The 27,872-nt window shown below is 39.4% G+C and overlaps 2 protein-coding genes and 1 long non-coding RNA gene across 3 annotated transcripts; 1 reads left to right on the top strand and 2 right to left on the bottom strand.

Annotated features, from left to right (window-relative positions):
* LOC144195278 (uncharacterized) lies at positions 1-24,258 on the bottom strand. The gene is made up of 3 exons (XR_013326069.1): positions 23,755-24,258; positions 19,898-19,971; positions 1-81 (listed from the first exon to the last, which is right to left on the bottom strand). It is a non-coding gene; the product is annotated as an uncharacterized LOC144195278 (long non-coding RNA).
* LOC144195595 (transcriptional and immune response regulator-like) lies at positions 9,253-10,185 on the bottom strand. Its single transcript, XM_077715338.1, has one exon. It carries the CDS (start codon positions 10,043-10,045, stop codon positions 9,743-9,745), a length of 303 nt encoding a protein of 100 aa, XP_077571464.1. The 5' UTR covers positions 10,046-10,185; the 3' UTR covers positions 9,253-9,742.
* LOC144195276 (zinc metalloproteinase-disintegrin-like MTP4) lies at positions 18,568-27,779 on the top strand. Its single transcript, XM_077714795.1, has 22 exons — positions 18,568-18,723; positions 19,906-19,994; positions 20,282-20,358; positions 20,650-20,728; positions 20,833-20,909; positions 21,159-21,342; positions 21,571-21,633; positions 21,704-21,775; positions 21,917-22,086; positions 22,234-22,315; positions 22,715-22,848; positions 22,911-23,088; positions 24,525-24,614; positions 24,947-25,142; positions 25,272-25,377; positions 25,467-25,623; positions 25,704-25,784; positions 26,230-26,323; positions 26,403-26,508; positions 26,673-26,766; positions 26,856-26,933; positions 27,051-27,779. Exons 1-22 carry the CDS (start codon positions 18,666-18,668, stop codon positions 27,081-27,083), a joined length of 2,298 nt encoding a protein of 765 aa, XP_077570921.1. The 5' UTR covers positions 18,568-18,665; the 3' UTR covers positions 27,084-27,779.
* The last annotated feature ends 93 nt before the right edge of the window (positions 27,780-27,872 follow it).

Genomic DNA, 27,872 nt, shown 5'->3' on the forward strand with positions numbered 1-27,872 from the left:
AAAGATTCAATTCCTTCAATTCCTCAAGAGAACTTCTTAAACAGTCCTTTGCATTCTTCAATTATGTTTAGGCATTCCATTCTGTTGAGGAAAAATAGCAAATGTGTTATGTTGTATATTTTCCACATAGGGAATTCCCTATCAAGCAATAACTGATAAGCTCATGTTTGTTTGGGGCAATGCTCCCTTCCTTTGGCAAACAATTGTGGTATTAACTTGGCAAAACAATGAGTTTTGCAATCCATACAAAGCACAATGTAAATAATCTGCATTCCGCTGGATAGAAAATAGCTACTGCCTTCTGGATGTGAGGAAATGGAATCCTATTGTTTAACAATGAAAGAAAGAAAGGTAATGCCTCTTTGTATTGTGCTTCATTTAAATATTGTGTCTCTCTTTGCATCCAAGTTGTTGTCAGCAACCAGATTTCAAAGTACTAGTACATAAAATATAGGCTGCGGTGGTAAATTGCATGTATCTATAAGTACCACTAGATGACAGTCTTTTCCTACATGTGATATGTGAGGGCCGCATAGTCCATGCTTCAAATTTTGATATTTTAACATGTTTTTTATCAAATCTGGTAGAACTTTATTTCAAAGAATTTATGGTCATTGTATATATTTTTAGTTAATAGGTTAGAATAAACATTTTAATTGGAGATAATAGACCTTAAAGCACTATTAAGGTGAAATATAACAGAAAGTGTCATTAGATAATGTGTAACATATGAGATGATGTTCTTAGAAGATAGGTTGATAAAATTAACATTAACCAAAATGACAATTTTTATGCTTTAATAAAAAGGATGGTATTGTTCTAACACCAGATGGCAGCCTTTCTTTAAAAAAGTGCTTAGCCTGTTTGATCACATTTCGATTAGCAATGATCCAAGCTTTCTCCAAGACGTCATAAAGAATGTCATTATTTAGCTGAAACACCAAAAAAGACAACTTTTTATGTAAGGATTTGACAAGGGTGATGTAAATTGATAATTTACCATTTGATAGAAAAAATAAATAAATTAGGTAATCAGAAAAGAAAACAAACCATTAATTTATACTTTGGGGTCATTTTGACTTGTTTGATGGATAAAGTCAATACACAAGACTTTACCCTTTGAAACTTTGGCGCATATTCCTAAAGCATCACACTTACTACATGATCTACTATCTACCAAATCTGCAAAAATCAAAGGAAAATTATGCAGAAAGAAGTGAATTTTCACAAATTGATACAAGGCTGGGTTAACTCTGACATATCATGCAAATAATTTTTGCATGCAGACATTTTGAACTGCCACTTTAAAAAAGCTGACCACCAGTGTGGTGACTTACAGAGCTATAGCATGGCTGAATGTACAGTATGTCTCATAATTGAAGGGATTAACAAGATTAGTCATTTGTAAAACCTTTGCAGAACCCGTCAATTCTCATTCTTTTGTTTGAATGCCCATAATTTCTCAAATTTCTGCAGTTTGTGGGGAATGTGTTAGTTTCGGTCTGAATACACTCAATTTGTTTTAAGAGATTTAAATTTAACACCTGTTTTTAACTTTTTGGGCACATAATCCCAAACTGGACACATTTCTATCATGTAAACATTTAGAACAATAGAATCCATCTTTTCTACACAGTGCTTATTATATTTTGTTAAATCAAACATTGACAAAATGTGAAAAATGAAAACAATAGGCCTACCCACAATGTTTATCAAACAATATGTTTGTATTTATAATTGTGTGCATTTAATCAGAAAAAAGTCAAGAGAAAACTGACAGCTAATTTTAGAATAAGCCAGCAAATTTGAATTTGAAAAAATGGTGTTTTTTTTTTTTTTTACTAAAATTCAAATGTAAACAAGAATCTACTCCTGCCACTAAAAAAGCAAGTCTCATTATGGGGGATGTTGCCGTTTCAGCGTCTGCAATTGCTCGTCTGTTGTTGCCGCCTGACAGATGATCTGCTTATAGGCTTTACTGTAAGGTGCCGGGCTGCCCGGATAAAATTGTGGTGCGCTCTGCTACTCTCTCCAGCTCTCTCCGACTTGACCCCTAAGGTTAATCTCAACTGGTTCCAACCCAGTTGTGAAGGACATGTACTGTAAACAGTCCAAAAATGCCCACAGACATTGAATATTTTCCTCTACTACCAGATTCTCACTGAAAAACATGGGACTGAATGATGTTCCAGTGCCGTTGCCAGCACTAAACGTCAAATTAATTCATATTTTAAAGTGACATGTAAAGTGCTTTGGTTTAACAGTAAATTGCATAAAAGGTCATACGAATATGGTCCATGTTTGAATGAAGTGAACATCTGTAAAACACATTGATACCTCATGCGCATCACCGACATTGAAGCCGGATCTTGGGCCGCATATCCCCCCCACTCCACCTTCCTGGCAGCGTATGCCTGACGTTAGCCCACCCCGATATGGATCAGCTGTAGAGCAATTGAGCCTTATCAGTTTCCTTTTTCTTTATCGGGTTCCTGTCTTTGCTGATGAGTGATAGGCAGGCAGGTTCATGTGTTTGGATGTTGCTATTGTTTGGAGCTCACAGGTTTATCGGGGAATCACATCTAAAAGGGCTCTTGACTGTAAACAGAGGGCATGTCGCTTTGTTTAGTTTGATTGAGTTTGTGAAGTCGCATCTCCGGGATGAGAGTTCATGTTTTTTTTTTTTTTGGATAAAAAATTAACACAGTAAGGATGGTTTGTAATTACTACACTTTTTACAATAAGTGATTAGGGAATTCCGTCAGCTTTTTAGGGAGGATAATTCTATTGTTACTCTTGGGTCTACATTTTTTTCATGTATTGTTAAATACTTACTTACCATTAAGTTATTAATACCATTAATTATAACATCATTGAACAAATAACTTCAAAAACAAGGCCTCTCTGTCCTTAAAAGTCATCTAAAATGCTGTTTTATTTTCATTCTAACTCATTTCTATATTCCTGATAAACAATTCCATGAAAGCAAGTGAGCGACTTGAAAATTGCTTTGTAGGAATTTAAAAAAAATAGAACATGCACCCCCCCCCCTAAGTGCAACACAAAAACAAATCATTAATCTTAACTGTAAAAAGAGGAATCAATTCTAGTTCAAAAATGACCAATTACCGATTTCGAAATACGCAGTTTCTGGGTATGATGACAATTAGGCTTTTGTTGTTGATGACAAAGCCTATGTCCGATTATTAAATGACATTTCTTCTCAGTACAGACCTAACATGCACTCATTACCCTTCCTTCAAGACATAAGAGGTTCAGCCCATTCCACGTAACAGAGGCAGACCTTTTATCTGATTATAATATTGACGTGTTTATCTTTTATCTTTATACACACTATTTACGAGACCCTAAAACACACTATCAACAACACAGTCCACTTCATTTGCACATGTGTCAGTCATGGTTGTCACGGCCAATATCCGCTCATTACATCATACCCTTTATCTGCTCCGCTTGAGATGATGTGTTGGTCTAAAAAATGTAATTAGTTGACTCACTTGCTGTCAATGCCCCAAAAAGGAGATATTGGATTTCAACCGGCAAATTCAGACCAACAATAAACCGTCACCCAACCTCTTGGGTGCTCAGACGTTTGGTCGCTGGTCTTTTGGTCGCTAGTCTTTGGGGTCACTGGTCTTTTGGTCGCTGGTCTTTTGGTCGGTGACAGAAAGTTTACTGTTGAAGCCAGCTCTCATAATTATATTCATAAGAGAGAGTTTCATATCTAAGAGAGAGAGTTTAATATCTAAGAATGAGAGTTTAATATCTAAGAATGAGAGTTTAATATCCAAGTACTGTTTAATATCCAAGTACTGTTTAATATCTAAGTACTGTTTAATATCTAAGTACATTTGACCGGCGACCAAAAGACCGGCAACCAAAAGGCCAGCGACCAAAAGACCGGCGACCAAAAGACCAGCGACCAAAATACCAGCGACCAAAAGACCAGCGACCAAAATACCAGCGACCAAAAGACCAGCGACCAAAAGACCAGCGACCAAAAGACCAGCGACCAAAAGACCAGCGACCAAAAGACCGGCGACCAAAGGTCCGGCGACCAAACGTCCGGTCACAAACTTCTATGGCAACACGAGTCCATCTGGACTTGAATAAGACGGAGCGTTGGTCCTTTCAAAGTATGACGAGCGATATGAATAATTATAAAATAATGGCGTGTCTATATTAATAGTAGGCCGTGTCTGTTCCAACAGTGGCACTGCCTCAATGCCTGAATCAGCTGCAGCTGTGTGTAGGCGTGTGCGCGCAAACTGCACAGGACAAAGGGAGCGAACGGGGAACAATGGTAAGGCCTTGTGGTGGAACTGAGGCGAGACAGTATGTCTGCGGAGCCGTCAGCCGCCGAGTCTTAGGAGGAACCTCTAGCGCCACACAGGAAAGCTCTTTCTCCAGAGCTGCCGAAAACACACACACACACACACTTGCAGGCACACGCAAAGGCACACTGATATACAGACAATGGTGAATAAAAGAGGCCCCCCATCCTGGCCAAGCCCTGGACTTGTCTGGACGGTAACTCCAGGGACTCATCTCACTTCAAGTCAGAACACAGCGGCCGGGCAGACCTACGCACCCAAAGGTCAGAACATTCATGGAAGGTTTGACAGATTGAGAGATGTACATTGTCTGCTTACGCAGCACTTTACGGTCAAGGTCTCGGAAAAGGCCAATTACTGTCACCTATTGACCTTTTGTGTCAGCAGCTTTCCTGCTCCATTAAAACTTATACACCCTATTGTTTTTCTCCTATTGGTACTGTACTGTAAAACTAATAAAACATGGAAGAATAACTAGAGTTTTAATTTATTTGTTGGCATTGGGTTTAACTGAACTGGGAAGACTGATTAATGACTGCCAACCTTCCCAGTTAAATATGGATTGGACCTTTGCCATCGTCATTGATGGTGATGCACTAACAGGGGTTGAAATATACGTGGATCGGGATTGGTAAAACAAAATCTAATCAAAATTGATCCGGAGACAAAACATAACTGAACATTGTTATAGATAGCGAGTTGTTAAAATTGTATTGATGCTTACAATGCTGCGGAAACAAAATTGCTTATGCTTTTATTACTTTCGGTGAAATCGAATGAGTAGATTAGGTTAGATAACGTTATTCATCCTGTAATCGGGAAACTTCAGTGTCACGGTAGCAAGAGGGTGAGAATACAGACACAGGAAAAGGCATTTTGGACATAAATAAATTGGTAATAAATTTGTTCATAAATAAATAAGCGTGTTGTTGAAATATATACATACATATATAAATATAAATTTAAAAAGTATCCTATTGTACTGTAATGATTGTTAAATGTGTGCATTATCTATAAGTAGATTGTTCAAAGACCCATGAATCCAATCAAATCAGATTGTGCAGACTTTGATGAGAAAGTGGTCCAAAGAATGTAAATTGTAAATTTACAGATAAAGGAATGGCATTTTGTTGAGTGTTTACCACGCAGTGGCTTTTGCATGAGACATCATGATAAGAGCAAGTGTTAACAGTAAGAATTTTTATAACTGTTTGCATCATTTAATTACTGTCTTAAAGTGCGTTGAGGAAGGTAGATCTGCTTTTACAGTCGAACAAGCATCAGCGTATATAGATGTTCCACTACTAAATAAATGTATTGTCATCACTCTTGTAGTGATGTAGCCAGCGATTCTCTAAGGACGAAAAAAACTCTATAAAGTGACATTCCTTGCAAATTTGCGCCATTGTCAACAGTCATTGTTACGCAAAGCAAAATCCATGATGCAGAAGCCCTTTAGAAATTCGCACTTAGGATGTGATGAAAACGACACGGTCCCACAGCGAGTGGCGCACAGGTGACAAATCACGTCACTGGAAAAGCAGACAAATGAAATTCCAGAGTACAATTCGTACAACAGCAAGGGGCATACGCAAACTGAGCCAACAAAAAAAAAAACAGCTGACTCCGAGTGCAACAGCGCCTGCAGGGAGAACATCTGCATAAAAAACACTTGGACAGAACAGTTGGATTGAATGCCAGGAATCCATCTTTGACGCTGCGGAATTGTGTTCCCGTCATGAGCCAATCCGGATGCGGGGGGTAAAAAAACAGTGAGTCAGACAGCCTGGCGCGCTAGCACGACAAGTATACCCCGTTCTTTTTCCTGCACTCATCCTTTGCAAACATAGCATCTTCCTGTAGAAACACAGTTGACATCACTGGAGCTGTCTGACCTTTCCTCTGGATTGACCACTCGGCCTGCCAGCCGCTAGTGACACGTGCCACAGAAAATAGGCCAGCGTTTTGGCTTGAATGATCAAACGCGCTCAAGGGGCATCAACTTTGTCAGTCAGGGTTAAGTAGGAGGCTGCTTGAGGATTAACATGAAACCAAAATGTGACACAGCAAGCAGGCATGTAGGACAGTGTTAGGATCTTTGGCTATTTGGTAGATAGCAAAAGTGAAATGCATCTTCAATCATATTGGGAGAAAATTAGCTATGCTTTACCGGTTAAAAAAAAAAACTAAATAATATTCCATTACATGGGTGATTTTTTTTAAATGCAAATGCATATGATTTGATGATTCAAATAGTGATACATTCCTAAAGACGTTGTTTTCATGGCGCAGCCGTTGGCGAAAATGCTGACTAATCTGCAACAACAGCATGTCTTGCTCAGTTCCTCATGCAAGAGCTCAGTTTGAACCAGTTTGCTCTGGAAACGAGTTGCCTACCACTCCCTGCACTGTAATCATTGATATAGCGTTTCTATGCGTCACCCGATTCGCCGGCTTCTGCTACTTCTATTCTTGAAGGGAGAAAAACAAGTTTTGTCTTTGTTCATATATGGAACATATCACTTTGTGAGGGGAAAGAAATTACATGTTTGTTTCCATTATATACCCTGAAGGAAAACTGCATTTTTTTTATCAATTCATTAAAACCATTTAGAAGTTAATTTAAATTAAGATTTTCGAAAAATCAAAAAAATGCAATATTTTCATCTTTTCAATGATTATCAACTAAGTTTATGCTAGAATAAATGGGAGCAAAATCTCGACACATTATTTGAGCTCAAAATTACATTATTAAAATTGTCACACAATAAGATAAATGTAATCTCCCATTTTATAATGAAACCAGTAAGTTGCATGTAATATTTATGAAATTTGTTAAGAAATTTAAGTTTGTTTATGCCATACAGGTAGTTCAAAATAAATGAGGACATTTTACATCAGAAATCATTACATAACATGATTTTTAACACTGTGCCATTTATTATACAAGATAATGGAACCTACAATTGATAAACGAAGTGCAGATTGAACATTTTCTACAATCCAAATGTCAAGTTAGAAAATTTGACCTAGTGAAACATTATTTATGGCTTGTTATCTCAGAATCTATCTCTGATCATTCCCATTTATAGTTTTTTTTAATTATTTGATTTTATTTGTCTTATTATTTGATATTATTTCTAGCTATTGCACCAACACTTGATTTTAAAGCAGATTCTAATCTTGTGTATCTAAAAGGTTTGTTATATATAGACTTGTGTTATGGTTAGCATTTCACATTGCCATAGTTGTGATGTAGCCTCTCCCTCCCTACACCCACACCTTTACCCTCTGCCTTCCTCTAACTGACGTCCAGGTCCGAAGGCTGTCCGCCACACTGTCTGTTGACATGAAAGCGGTTGCTGTTTCTAGGGTTGATGAAAGGCAGGAAAAGGGTGGGGAGGACTGAACCAAGTCCAGAACGGCACACCGCAGCCAACACCACACAGACAATTGCTTTGAATATTTAGCTTTCTATTCCTCAACAATTGAATGGCCATAAAAGGTTAGTAGGGGGAATAAAACATCTGTCCCTGAAGTACTTGAGCCAAAAAAATGAGACAATTGAGAGATTGAAGTGTAAAATTAGACAATTGTCAGAGTGAAAAACTGTTAGGTGAGTGATGTGTAGCTAAATTGAGAAATGATAAATAATGTCTAATGACAATGAAAGCATATATACAGATATATGCATATAGATATTCATATCTTTATATGGTTATATATAGATACACCTATACATAACATATACACCTATATACACACGTGTGTGCAGGGTGGGGAGGGCCATTTTAACATATAGTGAGTTACAAGGGATAGCAATGTGTCAAAGGAGAGAGTAGTCACATTTGACCCACGGGATGATGTGTATTTCGGCTTAACACTCTATACAGTATGCCACGGCACGTGACAGATACACCAGAGCGGTGGCGTCATGCGAACAACCCAAGAAACTGGTTTGAGCTGGTCGAGTGACTGCTAAAGCAAACAGATTAGGAGCATCCACTCCAACCATGTCATCAGCAAAGCCTTGTGCAGGCAGCACCAGTTACCCGTGAAAAAAAAGCCTTAAAAACACACCCCGAATCAACTCGTAAAATTGAAGATTTACAATACGAGGATGATGATTTGAGTAGGCATTGACTAGTGATTTCTGATTTCTGTGGAGAGGGATCAAGCTGAAGTTAAAGACGCAAAGCCTGGCTACGTCTAAAGCTTGTAATGCTACTTTAGCAGGTTCTTATCTAGAGTAAAGGGATGATTAAAAAGACTCCGGCACAAACACAGCGCAGCAGAAGCACCCCACCCTCCCCAGCCTGAGCTGAACTGGTTCTCGCCGGTCTGATGTGGTGTATGGCTGTATGAGGGAAACCCAGGGAGGCTTAATCACATCCTCCTCTGACTAATATTCAACCTCCAATGGGCTTGTCACGTTAGAACAAAGAGAAGAGGGTAAATGAGAAATATGCTAACCCCATGCTTTATGAAGAACAAAAATTGGGCAAAGTTACATGACTATCAGGAGCACCAAGCATGCCTCTAATTAACTGTCAATATGCTGACTGTAATATTTCTATGGCAACCTCTGATGAGTAGACTAATAATGACAAATAGTTACTACTATCAGTCATTTTTATGCCCCTATACTTTTGGTGTAATTGCCAATAATTCTATATTCATCAAAATAAACTGCTGATGCGTTTATTTTGTATTTTCTTTGTAGTATTTAGGATTCTCAAATGAACTTCTTGGCTTTTTTCCCAAAAAATGTTTTGATACATATTGATAAGAGTATTTTGGAGTCAAGTCCGCATAGAAACAAGTGGGCAGTGATGCATAAAGAGAACAAAGCAGAAGGTAACTTTTGTAAACAAAGGTATTTATTCAAACGGGACAAAGATCAGGACATCATTGATGAAAATCATTGTGCTATTTGACACAAGAGTAACATTAGGAGCCACTACAGTGACAATGTTCATGTAGAAAAAAGAAGGCATGTGTATAGGACAGGCATCCATGAAGGTTCTTCTTCTGGCACTAGAAATGTCACATTGTTGCAGTTTTCCACCAGCTCCTCTTTGTCTGCTGCTGCTGCTGCTTTGCAGTGGAGCGTCCACTCGAGTGAATTCGAGTCTCAAGAAAACATTCTGTCCATTATTTCATCAGGTAGCTTTTCTGCTCGCATCCAGTCACGGCGAGATTCTCCATCACCGCGTTGCCGCGAGCTGGCCTCGCCATCAGCATCTTGCTGGCATACGGCCATCGCTCTCGCGGCCATCGGCGTTCGAGTCCCATTGGAAGAGCAGTCGAATGGGTCCAGGGCGGCTACAAGTCGAGCCAAGTGAGAGAAGACCGCGGCGGCTATCGCCGCGCCGAATGACGGCCCGTCAGCGGAATTTCAGCATCTGCCTGAGCATACCGGCGATCTGGAGGAACTTGTCCTTCTTCCTCTGCTTTAGAGCCATCAACGCCCGGGCCGTCTCCTCGGGGTCGTGCGAGTAGGAGAAGATGCTCCTGACCCGTTCCTCGGCCTTCATGTCGCCGGTCTTCTGGAAAAGTCTGGTCAGGGCGTCCTGACTGACATTGTCAAAAATGTTGGCTACAGCTTTCTTGCGGTGAGCCGTGGCAAACTTGTTGCCGTGGACGGAAGGACTGACGCGGCGGCAGTCCGAAGACACGTAGGTGGACATCTCGTCTCTGGCTTTGCGGGGCTCTGAGGCTGAGACGAAGGCTGAGCGAGCTCTCCCGAGCGGCTTGTGAGGCTGAGTGAGTGAAGGAGAGCGGAGTCTGCGTGTATTTATGCTGCTGAGGTGGGAGGATCTCTCCGCCAGCCCGCCACTGGTGACATCAGCAGTTGTGAAGCAGAGACAGGTCGCTTTCCCCCTCTTGTAAAATGAGCGATACGCCTGCCAGCTGGCTTTGTTGTTGTTGTTGTTGAAAATGCGAACCGACCCTACTTTTTACTTGCATGTAAATGAACAATCACTCCAAAATACCAGAAATCCCAACAGTTGCAGGAGTTTAAAACAAAAATCATTTCATCTTTGGAAAAACTGTCTAGGTAGGAGATAGAAGTAAAAGATCACGGAACTGTGATGTGATATTTTCCATAACCCTGTAGCTATGAACGCCTGCTATGTGCAAAAAGGTGTGGGGTTTTAGAATTGAATCACACCACGACAATGTGGTCGCTTTCCCTCACATTACAGAATGCACCTCGATTTGCTTGGACAAGCCCGAGACCACCTTTCTAGTCAATATATGCATTGTTTTTGTGCTATCTATGAAAAATCTATTTCAAAAACAGATGACGACCACAACATATTACACATGGTTTACCCTAAACTCTGGACTTGTTTATCCATTTAGTTTACCAAAAATGACAGTCTGAAATGAATCAGCATTTCTGGAAACCTTTAGTGAATTTGGACTACAACTTATTTTCTTCAACAAGCAGGGTCTTGAGTGGTATTTCCAACCAACCTTGACCTGGGGGCATGCTAGTACTCAGATCTTATCTGCTTAAGTAGAAAAGCCAAATTGTCCAATAAATAGTGAAGGTATGAAGCTGGAAAAACCGTTGCTTACACATACCTTTGCATACTAACATCCTGACTACCTTATATGGCAAAAGAAAGTAGTCTATACCAATGGTGATAAGTGGCACAGGAAGTTTATTTTTTCCTGTGAAGGCAGCACATTGAAGGTCATACACAGTATGCCCGGCATGTGGCATTGACTGCCCTGCAAAACAATGAGCCAGGAATCCTTCTTGGTGAACTAGGATTCTGGTCTTCCTGCCAAACATGCTCCCCAAGTCTGTGCGAACAATGCGTCGCCGCAGGATATCTGTCTGCCTACAGGTGGCATGGCTCGACACGGAATGTCAATGCGCTTTTACAGAAAAAAGAAAAACGTTGGCTGCATATTTATGTCTTCGGGCATAAGGCAAGGGCAAGGTACAATGAGACTACAACAGTAAGACGGAAGCCAGAGCCTTGAGCTGTTCAGGCCATCCTCCCGTGTAGACCAAGAAGTCGCACATTATCTTAACAAAAGCGCCACTCAGTTTACACAAGTATTGAGGCTGTGTATTTGTTGGCCCAGAAGAAGGCGTATTCTACTGGGAAAAGCGTAAACACCTTTGAATTTAGCTATTATTGCATAAATAATGTTGGCAGCTATCTCTAAAATAGACAGCGGGTCAAGGAAAATATGAGAGCCCAAACATAACATTTAGTTTACCTATTTACATTATCTTATCCTCTTATTAATGGTAGAAGTAGATGAGAAATCAACAGCTGTGAACTCCGAGCCTAGAGAGGTCTGCAATTTGAGCGTGGACTTCATTTGATAAGATTGCGATGCTCTAAATGGACTGTGAGGCATGAACCTGCCATTTGGGAATCAACTCAAAGCTTATGTAACACAGAGGTTACGGACATTTTTATAGTGGTCGATAAGGAGCCTAGTTCGTTCACCCCAGTGCTCTGGCTAGACAGGCATGAGTATACTGACTAAATAAAAGCAAAATTAAGTCATTTATTTCAGGAAGTACTCCCTTTCCTAATTAGTTTTGATACTTTAGAGCAACCTACTGGATTTTAAAATTTAAACTTTTATTCCAATGCTGGTGGCCTATAAAATCATTTTTTGCCAAGTGATCCGTGGTAGCCAGATACAAAATGCTTACGAATGACTACAACAGTCTTATGCACAGCACGGTGGGCTACTTGCATTATTTATGCTCAATAAATTAAAGGCCACCACAACTAGTGCCTGAGCCAGTACGCACTATCGGTCTCTGAGACCAACATGGCCATTTTAGGAATATCGGACAGTATCGGATTTTGGTCATAACCAATCCCAGCCAGTATTGAAGTATGTTTTAATCCTTGTTGCACATTTCGGCTCCTGTAAATCAAACCACTAGGCAAACATGTCCTCTGTGTTCGACTACCTACAGATACTACAAACCCAAAGAATAAAAGACCATGAATTATTTCTACCCGAGTATTTTTGGACGAGGTACCAGCAGATACAAAACTATATGATTTAAAAAACATATATTTGTTTCCATTGTCTTAAAATGATAGGCACGAATTGATATTGGAAAACCGTGCCTTGAAATAAAAATGAAAACCAACGTCAAAACATTGGTGTATTCTCGGAAAACTTATTTTTCAGTTGGCGGCTCTCGGTGGAAAACATTTGGGACACACGCACTCTTAGGGGATGCTGCATCACTTGAACTAACGTAACTGATGACTCCCAGCGGGCACTGGGGTTAAAGGAAAAGAATGTTTGGCCAGTGTTGATACAGTAAGTGAACATCAAGGCCTAACTAGGATATGTAACACGCAACCAACACCCAGTGGTGTGGGTTTGGCCTACAATCGCTTATGCAACTGTGTCAGAGGAAATGAAGGGCATTTGGTGCAGGAGTCACTTCCATCATGTCTATTGTGACTCTTAATTTCAGAACCATTGTGTTGATGTATACATGCAAACACTGTACAAACAACGGCTGATAAAACAACTGTCAATGTTGTTGGAACTATTTGTAAGGGTAAAGTTATATTTTTTGTGTATGCTGATGCTCCTGAGTGGTTAGAGCGTCGGCCTCACACTAGGGGTCCACCTGGGTGGAGTTTGCCTGTTCTCCTCGGGCCTGCGTGGGTTTTCTCCAGGTACTCTGGTTTCCTCCCACATTCCGAAAACATGCATGGTAGGCTGAATGGACACTAAATTGCCCCTAGGTACAAGTGTGGTCGAGAATGGTTATTTCTGTCCTCGTGCCCTGCGATTGGCTGGCCACCAGTCCAGGGTGTCCCCCACCTCTGGCCCAAAGTCAGCTGGAATATGCTCCAGTACCCCCCCCCCCCCCGCAACCCTAGTGAGGATAAAGCAGTTCAGAAAATATGAGTGAGAGGGAGTGCTGATGCTCCATGTCATGAGATAGGCAATGTTAGTTTCTATTAGGTCACCGAAACCCTAAACTAAACCAACATAGTAATGTTTGTTATTTTCTTTTTCGATTTGACTGGTCTCAGAAAATCTCCAGGTTCAAATGCATCATATTGGAAAGAGAGCCCAGCTCACAGCAGCAAGTGGTCCTTATAACAACTAGCAAACGGAATAGAGTTCACATTTCCTGGGTTCTCATATGGTCTTTGGTTCACTCTATCTAGCAGCAGCCCTGGAGGGACCGACCTGTGCATGCAGATTAAATGACAGAGCATTGAGCCCCCACGTACAAGCAGGCAACGCCGGGCATTATCATGCTGAACCGGCTGAACCACTCGCTTCCCGGTTGGCTGCACCGCAGGAGCCTGAGGTCAAATGTACTGTTTGTCTGTCCACGCAACGGATCCCTCACCGTGGCCAAATCTACGGTTCTCTCTCAATCAGGTGGATCATATTAAGGTCACTGTTGTACAAGATTCACTTGTAGCCTCCATTGAAGCACCCCCGTTTTATGATATCCATCTCATGAATGCATTTACGACTCCTTCATTGTTTAAAAAAAAATAAAAAACAAAGCACAAAACATTTTAAACAACTAAATACTGGCTTGTGTTTTAGCCTTGCACCCAAAAAAAAAACCCACAAAAATGGGCCAAACTGTTGTTTTAGCAGCAGATGTAAAAAAGAAAAATCTGCATTAACATATTATTAGAAGAACTGCTAAATACTAAGTATGACTAAAAAAAACAAAAACAAAAAAGGATAACAATTGTAAGTAGATTCAGGTAATTTATGGAGCTTGTTTCACTATTTTTGAGCAAATAAGGTACAGTTATGCCACATATCCTTACTCTGGACGAATTTTAAGTGCTAGCTATGTACCCAATTTGTGAAAATGTTCACTTTACAAAAGTTATGCACTGCACAAATACACATTACCAATCCACTACCAGTCAAAGTGGATCTTTCTTTCCACGTGTGGGTCATTTCACTCATGTGTTTGGAAGATTTCCTGCCACCCCTCTACCTGTAATTGCTTTTCAGCCATTCGGAAAGCCTTACGAGACTGGAGCCCTGGGAAGGCGGTGTTACAATCTGGGCCATGTCTCCAAAGGATGATGTGCACAATATCCACACAAAGACAACATAATACAAAAGAAGCACAAAGTGATGAGGCCTGGTCAGGCGCCAAGCGAAGGAAAGTGCTGTAACAGCCCTATTGTTCATCGTGGCAGGAGGGCTAGGTCACACAAAGATGAAAATGATCATTACCAAGTCATCAGCGGTTCTTTCTTGGATACCAAAGCAATGCACACCTTTGTTTGGCTTGATAATTAAAATGTTCAACAGCCTTCCCTGTCCAAAGGTGAAAACTTCTTTTGGTTACATGATATTTGGACGAGCGTTGTTTCTGTTATTTATTTAACAAGGTCAGGATAGCCACCTATTAATTTTGTTATATAAACAGGTATATGAAAAGTGACAAGAAAACAATAGATTACATATCTATTCTTCCCAGCAGATCAGTGACTGTTTAGTAAAGATTTATAAATAGGCTTAGGCTAAAAAAACAACTGGAAAAGTAATCATTAATTTCTCAACAAAAGGTTTGAAAATGTTACGGAATGAATACTGTAACCAAAGTCTACACAAGCACATTTATTCATAACCTATAAATGTTATGTAAAACACGTTATTATTTCTTATTTGGCATAAATATCTCTAAAAACGTATAAAATGGGGAAATAAAATGTGTGACTGTCTATTGTTCTGAAACTAAAGTGTCTAAAAGGAAGTCTAGCAGCTGTTCTTTTAGGAAATTCTAACAGCTCAGAAAGGTTTAGCAGTGCTTATGTGGTGACTTGGAGGTGGAACTGAGAATCCCAGCTAGCCTCAGATTGAGGCTGGTTTAAACCGGTATGCTGGGGAGAGAAACGAGCCTTAAGAGCATGCAAGACAAAGAAAGGCCCTTTCGGTCAGGTGTCGTTGAGACATGAGACACGCTGCGTGCAGACTTGTCCAGTATTTGTCAAAGTAAACAAGTCAACTTTTGCTTTCTGCTCGGGCCTCCAAACACACAATAATTGACAACAAGAGATAGGCGCGTGGCAGAGAAAAAGAGACAAGGGAGTGAGAGATAAGGAAGAAACATTGTAATGAGGTCAACAGTCACTCTGTGCACTGTGCAATACTAACAAGATGTGAAGATGAGAATTTAGCAAGTAATTCCATGCTTTTCATGTTTACCCCCGCCCCCTGGCCCCAGATTGATGCAGCAGCACGTGGCCTATTAAAAAACATCCACGTGTGCGGCGTCATTTCAGCCAGAACCATTTTCTCTTGTTATATTCCTTGACATTAAACACATGGATTGATTCCTAACAACATTAATAAGTCATAATCAGAACTGATAGATAATACAGTGGATTATTAAAGAAAATACTGCGTTTTATACGTCAGTGCACGATAGATAAAAAAATAAAGGATCAAATGATGAATCAGAAGATGATTTCAACCTGCCTAAGACAGCTGACAGTCTTTTTCCACTTCAAGTTGGACGCAATGTAAAGAAGACATCATTGTTCGCAAAGTGATCATCATTAATAAAGAGAATCCCTCCACAATGCAAACATATCTGACTGCCTCAAAAATTGTTTCACTTTTCAATATAACATAGTTGACAACATGGTTAATAATATCCCGAAACATTTATTTTTACTGATAAACCATGTGCCATAAAAGAGTAGTAAACTAAAATCTAAAAATTGAAATTGAGATCAAAGTATGTACATGAATCATTCCAACACTAATAGCCCATGGCCATTTGCCATTGTCCGTAAATGACGTCAATGGAAAACAATCAATGAGACTTGCCCTCATTGTTAATAACTTCACTACTGCAAATGTCCCCTAATTTTGTTGTGTTCGATTCTAAAAAATATTTCAGAAAGAATAATAATACCAAAAAAATGCCATATAAATGTTTTCAAGTTCGATTACAGATCAGAAATTTCACCATAATGACGAATTTGATATGGATCAATGCCTGCAGCTAAACCCGCCCATCGAACCCACAAATGTACTTCCCCATTCACCATTGCACATTAGGTCAAACCAATTGTGAAACAACTTGTACTATCCCCAGTGGAAATCTATTTTAACATGTTTACTTCACTCCAGAGGTACTACTGGTCTAGATATTTGGGGCCCCTTCAAAGAAAATATCAATTTGGATCCTACCACATCAGCAATACTCCTTTCTAGGACCCTAACAAAAGTTATCACTTTACTTTCCGGGTTATATTGACCTATGTTTTTCATTGAATTTGCACGGCAAGGTTTCCTAAAAAGTTGGGTCATTTCAAACCGCTATCTCCTCGGGCAGATAGAGCAGACGTCAATCAAGCGTCAACGCGCCTGCTGTCGTCTTTGAAATGGAACAACTCCAAGTTCGCCCTAGCGGTCCATCTTTACAATCTGAAAATGGATAAACACCGCTTCCTGGTGGTGGTATTTTTTATTGCAGACTAGTTTACGTCAAGATTTCTGAGTGCGGAGTTGACGTACCGTAAAACGTGGGACAAAAGCACAATGAGGGCAAGACAGAATCAAACTACATCAAGGGTGTCCAATATACAGCTTGTGACATCTTTGCAGCTCATTTTCCATTTTTGGGAGGGCCCGTACCCTCCATTTATTTATTTCAACAATCCTGAGACATCCCCAGGCCACCCAAGAGCTGTTACCTGTTCCTTGCAGAACATTTCCGCAAAGAACTAAAGAAATTGCTTCATAAGAATGAAGAATAGCCTATCGGAATCTGACAGTCTACACACTATGTACGCTGCTCTCGGAAGACTAGGTTCACAAAACCGTGAACTGGAGGGATTTACAGCATAACAGCAACACTGGAACGTGACACTCAAGATAAACACAGAGTAATGTTTGACACAGCACATGATAAAAGGGAAGGGAAGCACTATCTGTTCTTCCAGTTTAATTATCATTGTATCACATTCCACCTGCAGGATGAAAACAATGGTGAGAGGAAGCCTGACAGGGAGCCAGATGACAACAGTTATGCTAACAGTACCATGTCCTTAATAATTGAAGGAATATACATAGCTTGATGTAAGAACAATATCTCATCTTGAACTGATATTTGTCATTTGGTAGGGTTTCCACTGAACTGGGAGGTTTTTAATGGTGTGATTGGGTCTTGGGATTGTCTATCTGATCTGGCAACTCTTCACTAATTAGACAGTATGCCTAAAGATGACACGAGTTAATCGAAACCAAATGAGCAGCATCAAACAGATTATGACTGCTCCATCACAGCAGGGTCATTGTTCCACTCGGTTAACATCAGAGAAGAAACATTCGCTATTAAACCTATGCTTTTTTATGATTGTGTACACACGCATGCGCCTTAAAAACAACCGATAAAACCACTCTTAGATACTATCATAAACCAGGCCCGTGAGGCGATGTCTCTTGGACCTTTGAAGTTTTCTATTTGCCTGTGCTTGTATTCTTTGGGCAAGTCAGCAATATCAATATTTTCAGTGCAAACATACTGGACTGAAATTCCTGCGTCCGTCTGAAAATTGCAGAATCTGATTATAGGTGCAACCCTCACTTTGAAACGATTGGTCAAAGATAAAAGCAGCACTCCATGCCATGCAACTTGCCCCACAAACACTGACCCAATGTTCTGGTTTATCTAGGACTGCCGCAGAGGTAGCAGACACATTGGCCTTATTATCTTCTGTCCTCTTTTTGTACAGTCTGCAAGCATGCATGTAGTGGGTGCAAGACAGAACACGGGGAAGGAGCATATCTGACTAAGGTCACACGCAATCACACTCTACCGAAACTCGGGAACTCGATGACGCGACAGATGCTAAAATAGGAAATTACTCTATGGCGTAAGTTTTCTGAATCCTGTTGCGTCCATTAGTCAGCCGCAATGCTGAAATAGGTAGCCTGGTGCCTTTCAAGTTTCACACACAAAGAAAGAGAAGTGGTGCACATTCTACCTCAATGACAAAGTTGAAGATTTCCTACTAATAAAACTCCCAACTTGATTCCAATCTCTCTAAAAGTACACACTATAAAAGATGTTTGCCATCCAGAAAAGCACAAGTCTTCCTGCATTCCTGAAGCATAGCAGAGGCGTGCACAGACCCGTTGTGAGCACTAAGAATTTATTTGTCAAAATGAGGAAGTAAGCTGTGACGGGGCGATAACGGCGGATGAGGCGTGGCCTCGGCAATACAAAACGCAGGTGGAGAGGATAAAACTTGATCGGTGAGATTTTCTGAGCACCTATAGTTCACTACAATGACACTTAAACTTCTTTTCTGGATATTCGTTCTAGATGTTTTCCTCAAGCTTTCAGGTAAGTCACATTCTCCTTACCTTGATAGTGGATGGGCTAATTAGTAACTAATATCCTACAATCTTTGTCTAATGGTTTCCAAATGTAAACTGTCACGTATTTCTAAAACTTGTGAAAATACAAAGAAATTGGTCTTGTATCTGACATTGCATTGAACTGATAACTGATGTCATGAGAAATTGGACTGGTGATCAAACTAAAATAACTATTGAAATCTATCCATCATATATTCTGCTTATCTTCACAAGGGTTGCTAAGATATTGTGGCCCATTGAGGGAAATGATAGGCAGGAGGTACAGTAACCCTAATTTAGTTCCTGCAGGTCTAGTATAGTTCTAGAAATATTTCAAAATTGAAATACTAAGAATATAGTGTCTATATATCAATGTCGACAGAATTGTTGTCCTTTCAATGAAGATAAACCGAATTTTGACGGATGGTAAAAACATCCTTTTTCAAGCATAGATGCTAACCCCCCCCCCCCCCCCCCCAAAAAAAAAATTACTGAGTGTTACAACATTATGAACATTTTAGGTGAGGTTCTGAATTTAATAGGGCCCAAATATTAAGGATGGTGTTTTTAAATATTATGTTTTAAGAAATCAAGGGTTCTATTGTTCAAAGACTTGGCATTTTATAAGAACTATTGCTATGATTACCAATATTATAATTACTATTATTGCAAGAGGCTCTTTCAGCAATAGACTACTGCACCCCCTTTGCAGGAAGGAGCGCTTCCGCAGATCCTTCCTCCCATCAGCTGTCAGGCTTTTTAACAAAATAAATGGCTGAATGTTATGTGTATGTATATGTATGAATGTGTATGAGTGTGTATGTGTGTGTATGAGTGTGTATGAGTGTGTATGTGTGTGTATGTGTGTGTATGAGTGTGTATGTATGTGTATGTATGTGTATGTATGTGTATGTATGTTGACAAAGTAAGCATTATAGTTTAAATACTGCACTATTGACTTTGCACATTTGGTGACTGAATATAGTAATGACTTTCATTTCATCTATTTGATAATATATATCATACTATACTGCATGTCCTACAGTGGCCTTTCGAGCATTTGCTTTGTGCATGTGCACATTTTAAAACCAAACATTTTTGTATTGTATATTGCAAAATATTCAGACTTAATGTAAATGATAAAAGTGAACATGTTTTACCTGAACAGACAGCCACGCTCTTGCTTTTGAAGAAGGAAAGGACTATGAACTTGTTCGAACTGTCAGACTTCATTCTGTCAAAAGAAGAGAAACCGGGGTGAGCAAAGATTTTAAAATGCTAGGCTTAGTCATTTAATTTACTTGTTTCATGTTATAATAATGATAGGTGTGTATAATTATTCCTCAGTCTGAAGTGCTAGTTTTGTTAAAATGAATTAATTGACTATACAGCATGTCCCCATTTTACTTAACTTTTTTATGACTAAGTGCAAATGACCAAGATCGTCACATGACCTGAAGTTTAGGTTTATCAAAAAAATAAAAATTAAAAGAGCAAATAGCAAATTGCTTTTATGAAGCAATCTTTTTTTTCTTCCTCTGCAGAACAACAGACCGGACACCATTAAGTACGCGATGACAGTAGGAGGAAAAGACATTGTAATGCACCTACAAAAAAACAAGTAAGTGCTTATTTCGACATAAAATTGGCAAGGATTAATGTATCGTTTAAAATGAATTTTTCAGCTAAATTAAAATGCCATTGGAATTATTTCCATGTCTTTTTTTCTATGAGAAACTTCCTTTCTTCGTCAATGCTTTGACACATTTGCATGTCTGGACCACATTTGCCTTTGGTCAGCACAGATTGTATTTTCTCACACGTATTACTCATGTTACTTCTATTATTTCACACCAAAATGTGCGGTTATTACCATATGACAGATATCGTCATGTTTTTATTTCTATCACAGTGACTTACTCACCACAGACTACACAGAGACATTTTACCAAGAAGACGGCACGCAAGTCACCACTTCTCCAAATGACATAGTATAACATTTTTCTTATTCAGATGTATATAATACATAGACATTGTAACCAGCTGTATGTATAGGTAGCTTTTAAAAGTATGCATAATCATATCTTTTTTGCAGGATCACTGCTACTATCACGGCAAGATTGTGAATGAAAGTGGGTCGACGGCTAGCATCAGCACTTGTGACGGACTTCGGTAAGGCCTGCAATCATCATTTAGTAAATCATCTTTAAAAACATACAATGGCCATTACATTTCTAGACAATGGAATTACCGAAAGTTTACTTTGGTTCATAGCATGTCTGTAAAGGGCCGATAAACCCATTGCCACCCATTGACGATGACAGAACTCCAATTAATAAATAAGCAGAAAAGAATGGCTGTCGTCAATGGTAGCCAACACGTCAGCTAAAAAGATGTGTTTTTTCTTTTTGTCCATTTTAGGGGTTATTTCAGGACATCAGCCCAAAAGTACTTAATCGAACCTCTCTCGGGTGTTGATGAGGGCGACCACGCTGTAATGAAGTTTACTGAGCAGGACAACACACCCGCTGTGTGCGGCGTCACCAACACTACATGGAACACAGATTTCGAACCACCGACAAGCCACTCTCGCTCCAGATCAGCGGTTCGACAAAACACATCTCTGACACTCTTACATATGTGCTTAAAAACCACAAATTGGGAAACTTAAAAACAGCCAACTTCCACCTAAGCAACCATATTCAAACCTTTGCCATATTTCAGTACTATGCACTTCAATACTCATCATTGCACCTACCTTAAAAATCTGAGTTGAACCAATCTACAGACTTGAACACTAACTGTCAGACTTTTTTTGTTAATCATCTTTCAGGGCATTTCTATAGTTCAACAACAGAAATACATTGAGCTCTACCTTGTTGCTGATAACCGTGAGGTAATATATACATTTCCACTTCTTCAAAAATTTGGATTTACCCTGCAGTAAAATGATTCTGTGGTTTCAGTATGTGAAGATGAAGCGGGATCAGACAGAGCTGAGAAAGAGGATATTTGAAATTGTTAACTTTGTCAACATGGTGAGTCAAATGAGTGTGTTTTTGTTGACATAGTATCACAGTTTATTGCCTTGTCTGGATACAAAGGTCTCACGGGGTTCACGTTTATGAACAAGTGTGCTATTGGTTATTTCGCTGACCTGGATATGTTGTTCTTTGCAGGTATACAAGCCCCTGAGAACATTCATTGCTCTTGTAGGGCTGGAAATCTGGTCTAATGGTGACTTGATCTCCATCACTCCTCCAGCAGGAGCTAATCTTAATGCTTTTATGACATGGAGGAATTCTGTGCTGGCCAAGAGAAAAAAACATGACAATGCACATCTTATCAGGTCTGAATAAACTAATAACAATCTGGTCATGAAAGTAAATGAACATTTTCATGAATTATTGGAGGAACAGACCTGGGAAATTAGAATGGATTTTTTTTCAGTTCTATTTTAGTTTTTTTTTTTTAAATGTTTGTGTTTGCCATTTAGTGGAATCGACTTTGAGGGAGCAACAGTTGGACTGGCCTACATCGGGACTCTCTGTTCTGCTCATTCAGTTGGGGTAGTGCAGGTAAGCCTTTGTTAAAGCATTAAACTAGTCTAGTTAGCATTTGGTTGCAAACAGTTTGCAGTACATTACTTGAACATTAAATACAACAGAACTGCACTTAAATGCACCTAAAACTGGAAAATACTTTAACACCATGTACACACAGAAATTAGGTTATGTATATCACAATGTGGTGCTTGTACCACACATTTAGAATCATAAATTGAGAGGCAAGAAACTATTGAAACATTTTCTCCAAAGAACTTTTGTTATTGAGACAATCAATGAAGGTCCTTATAAAATAGTATGTAGGGGAGATGAATATTACTCACAATTTTCTCAAAATCAAAGTAAAAATGATTTTTTGGGGGTAAATCTCATGATGTTGAGAAAGTTCAAATTAAATGAAGTGTCTGACAGGACCACAATGATCGCGCCATTGCCGTGGGGGCCACGTTGGCTCATGAAATGGGCCATAATCTCGGCATGAATCACGACGACTCCAGCGCTTGCGCCTGCACCGGTGACAGCTGCATCATGGCTGCAGCCCTCAGGTAAGGCGCCCCTTAAACATGGCTCAAATCATCAGGTGAATATTTGCCTTCCACCCCACCAGCTGGGACACGCCTCGAGCTTTCAGTAGCTGCAGCAGCAGTCACTACGAGAACTACTTAAACAGCCGTAACCCGAGCTGTATGCTGGATAAGCCGGATTTCAGGAGCCTGGTGCTTCCATCCGTCTGTGGAAATGGTTTTGTGGAGCAAGGCGAGCAGTGTGACTGCGGTACTGTGGAGGTAAATTCACACGCAAGCTTGGAAAGAAAACAGCAAGGTGTATTATTTATTTTCTCGCCATCAGAAAAGATGTGATTTAACTAACCCAGCCATTACATTTGAAGTTGTACCACTTGAGAGGGAAAAATACATTAGGGCTGTATTGCTTGAATTGTGCAGGGCGAGTCCAGCTTTTGGGTCATTAGGTTCTCCAAATAGATTCGGGGAGCTTCTCTGTGGGAGATTTTCTGAGTGTTTTTCTGTTGAACTCTACCTCAGGGATATTATTTTTTGACAAAATAGTGGATTACATCACCTCTCTTGGCTGGATGTTTGCCTTGGGTTTTTGCCCAAATGCAACATCAGGAATTTGACATGAACAAAAAACATTTACAGTTAGATGCTATCAGTGGTTTGTCATTTAGTAACTGCAAAGACCGGTGGTTTTGACACTTGTTGCAAAATTAGGTAACTGTTTTCTTGTTTTTAACCAGTTTAATGGCAGGTAAATATACCAACATTATAACAGATAATAGATTATAGATTTATTGCAAAACGTGCGCACTTCTCAAGTGATGGAAATTGTGTTAAGTCTCATGGGCGAGGCATACTTTTGCAGCTTTTTCCAATAATGCAGCAATCGCGATATTTCTAATATATAGTACATCATGATAATAGGTGACTTACCTTGACTTTGCCAAACATTGATTGGTGGTCCGATCATTTTAAAGTCAGAGTGGAAATGCCCTCCTCTTGTGTGCCCACTCGATACCAAAACTCAATATTCAACACTTCATCCATCTATGAGGCTTCTTTATCTTTCCGATCCGCAAATATTTCCACGTAAATTCATGTTTTTGTGGTCACTTTAGACATCGATTCAAATGTTTTGTCGTAGCTCGCGTGGCAATGCAAACATTTCATGATGGTAATGACCAGCTGTCGTGGACGACTGCAATCAAATATTCGTTTACGATTTTGACGTACGTTTGTAATTTTGTAAAAATGTTTTGAAATAAATCAGTACATTTAAACTAATTTGAATTGAAATAAAATGACTCACTTTAGATTTAAAAAAACGCACTTCTCAGAATCAATTAATGAATAGAATTGCTGCTTAACGGATAGTTTATATATGACAAACCTAAGGGTAACATGTTGCCACTTGGTTGTCTGGTTTGAATAAAAAAAGAAAAAGAGAAAAGGGAGCATAAATAATATATGAAGAAAATCTATCCATACCTGTACATTCCAATGAAATTTATGGGAATCTTTAGACGTGTTGTGATGCGTTCAATGTACCTTGACAAAAAGTAGGTCACGTTCAACAGAAAGGACGACCACGAACTTATTTCTTTCCTCTGAAAACAGCACGTTCTGCCATTATGTCTGCTCTTTACTTTTGAACAGAACATATTGTATCATATCATAATAATTGGAGCAATGTCTTTTCATAGGAGTGCACCAATCCATGCTGTAATGCTACCACTTGCAACCTCAGTGAAGGGTCCCAGTGTGCAGCAGGGGAATGCTGTAACAAATGCAAGGTCAGAATCATTTTTAGTCAAAAAACATGCATTGTAAATTAATCATGTGATGTAGTGTAGCCATCTAGTGGGATAAAATGAAAATGCTACGGAACTCTTGGTTTCAAAGGCTATTGTATAAAAGAGTATACACTTATTCTGACATCCACTACATATATTTCACATAAAATCAATAATAGACTTTCAGATTATATAGATAGGATATAAGTATCCTTTCCAACCCATTTCTCAACTAAACAATACCGTTTAGCAAAGAAATTAACAGTAGAATCTTACTGGTAATGCTTAAAAAAAAAAAAAAAAAAAAAAAATCAGCTTTCTTCTCTTTGCAGTTACAACCACGATCTCACGAGTGCCGTAGTAAGCAAGATGAGTGTGATCTTGCAGAATACTGTGATGGAATGACTTCCACTTGTCCCGAAGACGTATTCGGTGTCAATGGCATACCGTGCGACAATGGGGCCGGTTATTGTTATAACGGCCAATGTCCACAAAGATCAGACCAGTGTATCAAAATGTATGGCGCAAGTAAGTTTCAAAGTTCCTTGAGTTGAAAGGAATTTGCACTCCAACGTGCATTTGCCAACTGAGGTCAAATTCCAGTTCAATTTCCAGAAGCCCAAACTTAAAAGTGACAATATTTGATTATGTTATTAGGTGCGATTGAGGCCCGGGCTTTCTGCTACGAACAGAATGCTAGAGGAACATACTACGCCTTCTGCAAACGCCCCTCAAATGATGTCTTCATTCCCTGCCAAAAAGAGTAAACGTTTATCCATCTTTGGCACAATCAAATTTGGCAAAGCCAAGTCAGTGCTTACATTTTCTTTGAAACTGTTGCATTCATTGCAGAGATGTGCTTTGTGGGAAGCTCTTCTGTCAAAATGGAAAGAACAGCCCAAACTACGGTCGCATGGTGAAGTTTGGCGATTGCAAAGCGGCTTTCTTTGCAGATTACACCAACGACTTTGGCCAGGTGGACACTGGAACCAAATGTGGGGCAGGAAAGGTAATGAATGGCTCTATATTTGTCCACAAACTCATTTTTAACACATTCAATCTCTAAAATATGATGGTCGTGTTTTGTAGGTGTGCAGTGAGAATCAGTGTGTGACTCTTCCAACTGCTTACAGAAGCGTCAATTGTTCCAGAAAATGTCCTGGCCATTCAGTAAGTACTTTAAAGTTCACATAATGTACCTTTTTGCTGCTTCCAAAATCTCAACGATTTTGTGTCGACCACAACTTTTTGTAAAAAAAAAAACTGCGTTTTTGGATGCTACTTGACATACATCAATCATGTAGTACAGTTAGCAAGGTAAAAAAGAAACTGGCATACTAAGCTATCCAATCACATGGAAGCTGGCCGTTGCCAGAGCAACGTAGCCTTGAGTTTGACTTGCACAATAATGAGAGGCATTTAAGCGTAGGTGCTTTTTCACAATTAACACTTGACTTCTACAGTGTCAGAACATAAATGTGCCTAACAGGCAAGAATTCATATTGGAAAGATAATGTAGTTACATGAATGGCAGATATGGACTCTACTCCCTGTAGGGTACTCTTATTTCTTCCATTTGTAGATAATATTGACTTTTTTTTTTCACATTACTCAGGTGTGTAACCACAGAAGTGAATGTCAGTGTGAGCCTGGATGGTTGCCTCCTTCATGCAGTTCCAAGGACAACCAGTTTAATAGTCTTTCAAAAGGTAATTTTAGTCATTTATGAGGAAAAACCTGGCCTATAAAAACCCCTGAGAAAATCAATGTATGTTTTTGTAATTGTAGGAGAAACTGCGGCCATCGCGGTGACAATTTCACTCGTGATTCTGGGAATTATTATTGCCGTTATAGCTGTTTTGTGGAAAAAACACCGGAGCTCCATGTTACCAACGTGAGAACCCTTCCATTGAGTATATAAGTACACTTGTGCAGTATTTCCTGACTTCCTTTAAGAAAAAAAAACAGGATTGGTAAATCAGGGTTATTAAAAACATGTACACCGGCCATATCCAAAAAAAAAAAACAGTCTAAACTATATATTTTTTTCCAAAACAGTCCACGGAAAGAAAGAACCCGAGTAGAAGTAGACAGCTCCGCTTTCCGTGCAAACAAAGCACTGGTTCCCGGCCCACCCATGCAAGTGCCGCAGGTAACATTAAATTCTACTCCTTAATAAACTCCCAAATGTTGTGTAACATACCACTCTCTGTTCCCTAACATCATCTCTGATAATTGTAGGTGGGAAGGCCAAAACCCAAAGGAGCTCCACCTCCACCTCCAACAGCAGGAAACCCAAATTACATTGGAGTCCGCCAGGTAAAAAAAAAAAAAAAATCACATTCTTCCATTCCAAAGCTTCTTAATCCATAAATCCTGTATAATTCAGATAGCAGAATATGTGAAGATTCATTGTTTGTTTGTTTTTTTAAATAGGCACTCCGGCCTGTTCCTCCTCCAAAGGTTTAAGCCTGACATGGCAATATTTCCAGCAAGTGTAAACCTATAAGAAAAGCCCACCTTTCCCTGAGAACGGAGTTATTTGTTATGCAGGTTCTCACTGCACTGCATTGCGGTCGAAGGGAGGCACAGAGGAGCTAAATGGACTGGATTGAAGCAAGCCCTGAGGACAAGAAAGACTTTTTTTTAAAGGAAACCAGCTCTTAAATGTCAGTGATTGTACTGATTAGTAGTCATGGCCAATATTTTTCAAGTATTTAGGGTTTCTGGATTTTCATTCATTGGAATTGTTATGTCATGGTCTTAATTTCAAAAACTGAACTCAGCATGACATAAATATAGGTTTTTTTTGCTGTCTCAGGATCATTTGTGTGGTATTATCGGTAATGCAATTATCAGGCACCAGTTTTTGAGGAAAAGCAAGCTCACAAATGGTGTCATTAACATTCAGATCACTCCAAGCTGCTTGGAAGAAACATTCCAATTTTTGGGGTCATGTGTTTACAGTTTTTATGGTAGCATACGTCCTACATGAATGGCAGATAGCAGGACTGCAGTCAGTTACATCTGTATTGTGTTGAATGGAAAAAAAGACTTGTAATTTATATAAAGTGTAAATAATGACAATGAGTGCTCTGTGAGTGCACTTTACAGATTTTCGGGTAATATATACATTGCATTAAAAGAAGATGGAAATAAAAATGTTGTTTCTATTTTCTTTTGGGTCTGTTAGGATGTCAACAAACATACATTATTCACAACCTAAGTACAGTTAAATATTTTTTTGTTTTTTTTAAA

The sequence above is a fragment of the Stigmatopora nigra genome, chromosome 4 (genome assembly GCF_051989575.1).
Source record: "Stigmatopora nigra isolate UIUO_SnigA chromosome 4, RoL_Snig_1.1, whole genome shotgun sequence".
Classification (NCBI taxonomy): Eukaryota; Metazoa; Chordata; class Actinopteri; order Syngnathiformes; family Syngnathidae; genus Stigmatopora; species Stigmatopora nigra.